At 51.6% G+C, this 9,490-nt stretch overlaps 1 protein-coding gene across 1 annotated transcript; it reads right to left on the bottom strand.

The window, feature by feature from the left end:
- Positions 1-303: 303 nt before the first annotated feature.
- Positions 304-9,118, bottom strand: LOC135877405 (blue-sensitive opsin). The gene is made up of 5 exons (XM_065402835.1): positions 8,758-9,118; positions 5,553-5,721; positions 2,148-2,313; positions 1,120-1,359; positions 304-435 (listed from the first exon to the last, which is right to left on the bottom strand). Exons 1-5 carry the CDS (start codon positions 9,116-9,118, stop codon positions 304-306), a joined length of 1,068 nt encoding a protein of 355 aa, XP_065258907.1.
- Positions 9,119-9,490: the final 372 nt, after the last annotated feature.

Raw genomic sequence — 9,490 nt, forward strand, 5'->3', positions numbered from 1 at the left:
TGATATTTGCACGGGTGGCTGCTTGCACAAGTAGTTTGCATATGCACAAGTGAGCCTTTGCATAAGTGGGTTCCGTATGTGCACAGCTATTTGCAGGGAGGGGCCACATTCAGTATCGACACCACTATTTTCACAGGGGAGGACTCTCCTGTGCACACCTGAGCAGGTGTGATATGTGATGACGGAGTACAAGGGAGTAATCGCATGAGACAAGTTCGTGGACCAGAGGGTACGTGGGTGCATCACTTTCTACTTCTTGATCCCAGAGCATGGAAGGTCCCCCAAGTTCAAACTGTCCATGGTCTATGCTGGTGACACTTGACTGGAGGAGACGGAGGATACCTCAGTCTTGCTCTGGGATACGGTCGAGGAGACATCATCATCCCCAAAGGGGTTCTTGCCGCAGCAGATTGTGGTGATCATGCAGTTACGGAACTGAAGGGAGAGAGAAAGCAGTGGCACCTTTGCACAGCACATACATCCACGATGGCCAGTGGAGCCGTCCCTCTGATCACCAGACAAAGAGCACTTTGCTGGGTTACATATAACACCTCGCCCACTACAGAGATGCTACCACCCCTGTGGCGAAACGTGGCAGCTGTTCCAACGGCACAGACAGCGCTAAACAAATTAAGGCAGAAAGCGACAGGTACCAGATTCAACTGGAATTTGTTCTGGGCCTGGAATAGCAGGGGGGTGCTATTAGGCAGGAGGAAGATGCTTCTGCACAGCTGTGGTGACGCTCACGACTGGAGTAGCAAGAAGAGTGCAGGTCAGGATCAAGGTGCATTGGCAGCACCAACACAGGACTGGGATAACAGAGGGGCTGTAGGTTGGGATTGAGGTGTGTTGGCAGAGCTGGGGGTGTCCCAGGGAGTGGAGTAGCAGGGGTGCTGCAGGTCAGGATCAAGGTGCATTTGGAAAGCTGAGTAGAGGGAGACCAGGGATGGAATAGCAGGGGGGAAGCTGCAGGTCAGGACTGAGGTGCATTGGCTGGGGACACAGAACTGCGAGAGCAGGGGTGCTATAGGCCAGGTTCAGGGTGCGCCCTGAGAGTTCTGGGGGAGGCCTAGGACAGGAACAGCTTTGGCAGGGAGGCTCTGGCCCTGGGAGTCTCACCTGTTTGTTCATGAGGACATAGATGACGGGGTTGTAGAGAGAGGAGCTCTTGGAGAAGAAGGCAGGCACTGACATGAGAGTAGCGGAGAAGTCCGCCCCCTTGTTGGTGAAGATCCAGAACGCCACCAAGGCATAGGGCGTCCAGGCTATGAGAAAGCCCAGAACCATTAGGATCACCATGCGGGTCACCTCCCTTTCCGCCTTCTGGGTGCTCGCCGACTCCTGCTGCTGTGCGGCTGCCTGCGGGAGTAGGAGAGGGCAGTGAGCCAAGAAGCGCATTGCAGTGCTGAGCTGTCTCCCACCAGGCAAACTAGAGAGAACTAGCTATCTGACATGGCTGGAGTCAGGGAACAGGGAGTAGGTCTGAACCCCTTTGCTGGGAAAGCTGACCCCTGGGCCAAAGACGTTTCAGTTCATATTGCATTATGCCCAGAAGGGATCAAAACCACTGCACAGAACATGGATGAGATCCAGGGGCAGGGACCCGCTCCACTGCTCAGAACCTGGACTAGATCTGGAGCACAGACTAGATTTACACATGGAATGGCTCACACCCAAGGCAGCACACACCCAGTCATAAAGTGCAGCCAATAAACTCTCTTACCTGGAGAAAGGAGAGGCTGAAACAGGCACACACCTGCCCCTGCTTTGTGCTTGCAGAGAATCATCCCTGCTTTCGATCCCCCTGTGAGGCCCTGAGCCCCCTCACTGCCCGCTGATAAATTATGGGTGTGACGTTTTACATCTCTTGCCTCTTTGCTAAGCCTGGGCCTGTCTCCAGAGGAGATGGGGGAGTGAACAGAGATAACCACCGGGGGCGATTCATAGATTCCAAGGCAAGAAGGGACCACTGTGATTGTCTAGTCTGACCTGGCCAAACACATGCGGGCTGGTATTGCCCATCAGATGGTGCTGCGGGTGCTTCAAGGAGCCTGTTCTCCAGCTGAGGACCAACACCTTCTACCCCCTCCCCCCCATGCTCGTTGCCTCTCTTCATCAAACCCTGAGCAGCTCGACGCATACTCTACCTCTCGGACTTTGCATATGAGCCGCCCATAGGAGAAGAAGATGACCACCACCGGGATGATGAAGTGGACCATGAACATGTAGACAACGTAGGATTCGTTGTGGTAGTCGGGGTTGTGGGTGTAGTAATCTGGGCCACAAGAGCACTGCATGCCCTCGGGAATGTATCTGCCGAATGAGAGAGCAAGCAAAGCAGAAGGGTTAGGTCGCGCATTTCACAGGCGCCCCCCATGTGTGGCCTTCGGATGGGGCTGGGTTGAAACTGGTGAGGTGACCTAGAGTCTCTGTGTCTGCAGCAAGATGGAGAGCCTGCGGCTAAGCCAGCCCTTGATTACAAGATGAGCCCCACAGGAGAGCAACCAGGTGATTCCAGAATAAAAGGCAGCAGGCACCTGCAGGCAGGGTGTGTTTGAGAGAGTAGCTGAGACTGCCAGAGGCAGGAGGAAGCCTGGCAATAACCCGGGGAAGCCCAGAACACAGGAGGTTGTGTGGTGCTGGAGCTGGTGGAAGAAGCCATGCAGAGAGCACGCCTGGCTCTACAGAGCCCGAGCCAGGTAAAGCCTGTGAGTGGGCGTTGAAGAAGGGAAGGTGGGGAACTTTGTGTGCGTTTGGACTTTTGAGTTCTGGTTTTGGACAAACTCCATTGCCAGCCTGAGGAGAACCGGGGAAGAGTGAATTCAAAGGTTCACTGGAGCCTGATTGAGTTCTTAGAGGGGCTTGGATGAAGGGGAAGTAAAGGCAGAACAGTCACAGAGGCAAACCTCGCCACGATGGGGCGCTGGGCAGGCAGTGAGCAGCCGCGGGGCTGCATTAGCAGCTCCCTGATCCTCTGAGAATGACAGCACTAGCCAAAGCCAATGGCGCTGTGGCCAGGCATTGCGTGTGCTCCTTCCAAATTTCTCGGCCCATGCCCTTCAATCCTGACCTGCAGCCCCCACCCTCTGCTATGCCAATCCTGAGCTCCCCACGCCCAGCTCTGCCAAGGCACCCCCGCTGGCCTATCGGTGTGAGGCAGAGGTGCATGCTTCCACATGGGGCTCTGCTGAGCCTGCTGCACTCCTTCCCTGGGTGATGGGAGCTGCGGCGAAGCGCCATGCCCCAGTGCCAGGCAGCCCGGGAGAGGATCACGCAGGGGCGGTGATTCCTTCAGGAGAAGGCGGCGTGTTTGCCGTTTGCTCTGCGCTGACACATTGCACTTGGACATGTAGACGTCAATTGGTTGTGACAGACGCTCCCTCCCATGGGGAGCAGGCTGTTTATTCCTGTCCCTACACGGCTGAGCATTTGGCTGCCAGATGCCACCTGCTCTTTCTCCTGAGGAGCAGAGATGACGGGGAACCTACTATGGCTCAATGCAGGTGTGAACTCTGAGGTGTCCTGGATTCTGAGGTGTCCTCTGAGGGGCTGCTGAGGGATTGTGTCCCTGACCATCTTGGCTAATAGCCATTGATGGACCTATCGTTAGCGCCTGCTTAAATTTTTGCCTGTAGAATAAGATTCTTTCCATAGGCTTTTCAGAGCATCCTATAGAATTCAAAAGAGGATTCTTTCCCTGGAAGGATTTTGGTTTTAATTAGACCTATAGGATGGATCTGGTCCTTTATGAACTCCCATAGGACTTCAGAGTAATATCGATTGTGGGTCGAGCTTGGGTTGTGGGCGGAGCTAAATGGACCCCTGTTACATTTCTGCAGCATCCTATTGGTGTCATCCCTAGTCAGTTCTTTAGTGCTTTTCTGTAAAGAGAGAGATTTGCGGGGGGGGGGGGGGGGTGAACGTGTCCCAAACTAAAAACCCCTCTGCTATTTCTTAGTTTATCAGATTTGGGGTTTCTATGACTCAAAAGCAGCTTTGTTACTTTAATAGCTAATGTCCTGATCCCTGCAGAGTCACGTAAGTAAATTGACTTCAATGGGTTTGCTGCCAGGAGTAAATGTAAGTCTTTTTCAGGACCAGGTCCCAAATTTGTGCAGCAGGAGGGCTGTGGCGAGGGCAGTGGCTTACCTGTGCTGGAGGGGAAACGACAAGTGAATTCATGTGAAAGGCGCCAGATTGACAGCCCTCCTTAATGCTCAAGTCCTGTGTCTATCCACAGAGCCTATACAACAGAGGCGTCCCATACTGTGCTTCAGTCCTGACCGCCCAGCTCCTGGCCAACATGATATTCGGGCTCAACTTGAAACGATAGGGTCCACGCCACGTGTCCTCTTAATCTTAATTCATTGGTTTAACTGGGATTTACTGTCATATGTAAGGATTAGCACTGGGAGCTGCCGTTGCAGGATTGAGCCCCTAACTCTTCTTCACTCCGAATTCTGCTCTAGCTAGGTTAGTCTGCAATGACTGCTGGAATGGGGACAACCATGTGCACGGCTGGCTCCCCAGAGGAGAATACAGCTGTTCGACGGAGCGCAGCTGGTGGCCTATGGCATTAGACAATTGCATTACGAGCAGACCGTGCTTCCTCCGAGCTCACAAGCAAGTACAGAGAGTCTCATCTCTCTTTGCTTAGTGGCCTGGGCAGCTTTGTCCCTTCCCCTCTGCGGTAGCGAGCAAAGAGCATGTAGGTCTGTATTTGCCCTTGCCACGGTTAGTTCTCACTTCCTATGGTTGGGCTGATGCACAGAGCTTTTGGGACAGGAACAGCAGGGGAAGGGGTTGCAGATCAGGATTGTGGTGTCCCAGCAGAACTCTGTGTGGGACTCAGAACTGGAATAGCAGGCGGTGATGTTGGGCCAGAATGAAATGCATTGACAGAGCTGGGGTGAAACCTGGACTATCAGGAGATGCTGAAGGTCAGGACTGAGGTGATGCATTAGCAGCGCTGTGTGTCGGGAGTCTAGACAGGAATAGCAGAGGGGGCTGTAAGGTAGGATAGAGGTGCTTTGGCAGAGCTGTGTGAGGAAGCTTGCAATGCCCAGATGCGGGAGGTTACATTTTCAGGAAGGATCCCGAAGCTCAGAGTCTGATTCTGCTCTCATTAGCACTGGCGTAAATCAGGAGTAAGTCCATTTAAGACAGTGGCATTATCCCAGTATAAACCCAAGGTACACAGATCAGGTTCAGATCCATAATTGCTTTTCCTCCCTTGGTATCCTGCTGTTAATTGATTTATCTTGTTAGACTGACCTCACACTTGGTAAAGCAACCCCCATCCTTTCATGTATTTATACCTGCTCCTGTATTTTTCACTTCATGCATCTAATGAAGTGAGCTCTAGCCCACAAAAGCTTATGCCCAAATAAATTTGTTAGTCTCTAAGGTGCCACAAGGACTCCTCATTATAATTGCTTCTGTGCTTCAAGGGCTCATACATAGGGGGGCACCTGGGTATTTGGGAGTCGAGTATTTAGACAGCGGTCTTTGTCCGGATGGTGTCAATACTGTCTGTGTTTCGTATTACTCACCTGGACCAGCCAAATAGGGGTGGAGCAGCGCAGGAAAAGGCCATTGCCCAGGTAAAACTGATGCCCATCAAGGCATGGGTGGCAGAGAAGCGGAAGTTGCCCATGGGCTTACACACCACGATATAACGCTCTATGGCCAGGACGACCAGCGACCACAGGGCAACCTGACCTGGGGGAGAAAGAGACAGACAGAGCAATCTAACACGAGTGAGCTGTTAAAGGACTTGGGGGACAAGAACTTGTCTAAACCTGCTCTTATCTGAACCGAGGGGAAGCATGGTCTGGTGGGTACAGTACAGGACCAGGAGTTGGATCACGGGACTGAATTGGGTCACGGGGCTGAGTTGGAACCGGTACCCTGCAGCCTCCCCATCTCACAGTGGCTTGAGCAGAGTCTGCCTTTACAGTGCCTAAGAGTCTGCCCCCAAAATGGCCATATAAAGCGCCCAAGGGCCAATATGAGTCTCTAAATGTCTTGTTTAGGGCCCTGGTCATTTGTCATCCCCTAAAGTCAATGAGTCAAGTCTCGACCTGGTGTAAGGAAGCGTGGCTCAAGGCGTGAACCCTCGCTTGCACCATGTCTGAACCTGTCCTGATGGCTCTAAGAGTCTAAATGGGTATTTGGTATGTGTCCCCGCTGCAGGAGAATGAGCCCGGGCAGGTGCTGGTGTGTTTATTTATCAAAGGATAATCAAACCTTAGGGGACTATGAGCCTTTAGCCTGTGCCATAAGCCTGTTAATGCCCCCAGCATGTGCTCATCCGCTGATAGCTACACCCTCTGCTCAGCTTTCATGAAGAACGGTAACTCTTGCTGCTTCCCTTTAGTATAAACTTTCTTCTTCCTTTCCCCCCACAGTTGGGACCCTCCTTGTTCTCGCTGGGTAGAAATGGAAAGCCTGGATAAGACGGAGGGCCTGAAAAAGCGTGAAAGGTTAGAAGCTGTTGTCAGGCACAGAGATGGGGCCTTTTCACTGAAGGAATTAGTGATGACACTAAGTGGTCCTTCTTCTGCTCCCTAATATAGACCCGGCCCCATTTCCAATCCCTGGCATAGACCGGATTCGTTGAGCCTCTTTTCCTGGTGGCAGGAATATCCCCATTGCCTCAAATGTATTCAGGAGTGAAAATTACCCAGTGAATTTTTAACCTTTTTTTTTTTTTTTTTTTTTTTAAACTCCTGGCATTGATTGCAAACTGTTCCCTTCAAGAATTTGCTCTCTGAGCTGTGTTCGGTTGGCCGGATAAGTCACCAGGTATCATCTCTCTTTGCTGGTCGGATGAGCGCAGAGATGTAAAATTAATTCATGCTGCTTGGAAATGGACTTTTTTTTGCAAGCAGTTGTGCCACTGAGATTCGATCGCAACCCTGCCTGCAGGAGTGAAAGATCAAAAAGCCACGAACATGGTCAGATCAGCTGGGTTTGAAAACGCCGCCGGATAGTCATTGGAAAATTTCTGCACTACTTGCGCAGCTCTGCTCAAAAATATAGACTGAACCCTGGTTCCACTCCTTGAGACTGACCATGTCATTTTTCCTCTTCTTGAGAGCAACCACATCTTCCTTCAGCTCCCTGATACACAATTAACCCTCACTCTGCTCCCAGATTTAGACCTTTCCTCCTCTTTCATAAGCACCAAACTCCTCTTCTCTAGCCCAGAGGAGACTCATTTTCCCTTCCCAAATACAGATGGGATCATTCTGTCCTTCGCTGATACTGATCGGATCTTCCTTCTCCTCCCAAATACTGACCTGCCCCTTCTCTTATATAAAAAGCCTGCCCTTGCTCCAAACTGCAGCATCCTGCTGTAAGATGCATTGTTTTGGACCATTGGTTTTATGTAACAGTGATAGCATCTTCCACTGGGAACCTGGGACAATTTTATATGCTCCTGGAGTCTTACTGTTGCACCAAACGTTTTTTGTATTCCCCATGACAGCCCTGGTTATCGATGTCTTCCATTTCTCCACAGAACTGGAACAAGGTGGGGTAAGTTTCCCAGGCGCTGTTCCCCATTCTAAAAGAACCACCCTAAGGGAATTTCAGTCTCTTGGACCTTTTTAGTCCTTGACCCTTCTGCTGAGGCTACCGACAAGGGGGCCCAATTAACGTTGGTTGTGATGCTGCCTGCCAGGGGATAAAGACCCACCTACCCACCCATTTGACGCAGATCACTGACTTGGACGCCGATGTGGTACTAATGTCTGGCCGGGTTTGACATGACTGGCATAGCCCAGGAGGTAAAAGCCTTCATATTAGGGGGCAGTATTCAAACCTGGGCATCTGCATTCAGGTGCTCAGTTCTGTACATGAGTGCTCCCAGCAGCACTGCAGATGCTCAAATGCACGCGTTAGCTACCTAAACCAGATAACTCCAGGTCAGACTGTGGAAGGAAGAGTCATTTTCAGTCAGGCTGCCAATGACTGACCTGCTGGGAGGGACTTCCGCACAATATTCAGCAGGGCTTATTCTAAACGGTGGAGGATCTTGCCAAGACCATGGCAGTTTCCAGATTAATCTCAAGATGTGCTTGACTTTGTGTGGACCCTAGCGATGGGCTCAAACCCAGCCCTTCCCAATTCAAACACCCCTGAACTTTGGGTCCCAGATCCTTAGCTGAACTTTGCAGCTTGGGCTGATTTCTTTTCATTGCCGCCTTTCTGAAACTCCTGACGTGGATGCTGTCGTCACGGGCTTCCAGGACAATTTTTAAAAGTCCCCAATCTATTTTGGGCACAGCTCGTAGCTTGTCATTGGGCTGGTTCTCAAGTCACTGTGCCATACTGATGTGGTACCTTTGCATTACAATGCTACATCACCCTTCCGGGAGTGGCATAATGTACTGATGCCACATAGGGCATGTCTACACTGCAGTTAGGGGCTGTCATAGCTAGCTCAGGTGCCAGAGCAGTGAAGCCGTGGCAGCACGGGGCTGTACAAACCTGCCCGGAACCCTGGGTAATTACTTGCATGTCTAGCCCGTGCTGAAACATGCAGTGTCTAGCCCACTAGTGCAGCCAAGCATGTTTCAATGGGGAGAAACAGATTGAATGCAAGCCATCTGCCTGGACGGCATGCTTCCAACTGGAAATAAACCCAGGGCAAACTAGACCTTCCTTCCTCCAGCCAGGCAAGCGCATGCCTGATTCCCCCTTCCCTGCCCACCCTCAACTCCCCCCCCTACCCCCCCGCTGAGCTCTTACCTCCCAGTGTGGCAAAGAAGCCCTCCACGGCACAGCCTATGGGCCCGAAGATAAAGTAGCCGTTCCAGGCCGTGCAGAAGGTGACAGTGAAGCCAAAGCAAGCCATGAAGAGATCAGCCACTGCCAGGTTGACCAGGATGTAGTTGAGTGGCTGCCGCAGCTTCTTGTGCTTGAAAGTGACAAGGAGGGTGAGGAGATTGATGGGGAGCCCGGTGAAGATGAGAAAGAAGATGTAGCAGCACACGATGCGGTACTTCCAGGGTTCGGCTAGGTAATACTGTGGGTACTCAAAGGGGCTCCGCACCAGCCCTGTTTTATTGGAGTGTGGCACATAGAAATTGATACCTTCTGTCCCGTTCATCCTTCTGTTATTTTAGCAGCTGCTCTTTATTATTTAATTGTTTCTGTCTTTTTTCAGAACCAATTTAATTTTATTGTCAACCTCAATACAAAAAAATCCCCCCACCCCCAACAGAAATCCTTAAGAGAATGCAGAGCTGGTGTGGTGTCCCTCATCTACATCCCAGGGCTGGCAGCGCCAGGATCCCATGGGGGTTTTTATATCCTTCGCCCACTTCTGCTGGAGTGGAGGAGGGAGTGAGGGTGGGAGGGGAGGATTAGGGTCTAGGCTAAGTTTGTGTGACAAGGACAACGGGATTGAGAGGGGTTGATGGTTTAAGCGCCCTCTAAGCAGCTAGTTGGCCCCAAAACCTGCCTTAAGGCGTATTAATTT

This window comes from Emys orbicularis, chromosome 4 (assembly GCF_028017835.1).
Source record: "Emys orbicularis isolate rEmyOrb1 chromosome 4, rEmyOrb1.hap1, whole genome shotgun sequence".
NCBI classification, from domain to species: domain Eukaryota; kingdom Metazoa; phylum Chordata; order Testudines; family Emydidae; genus Emys; species Emys orbicularis.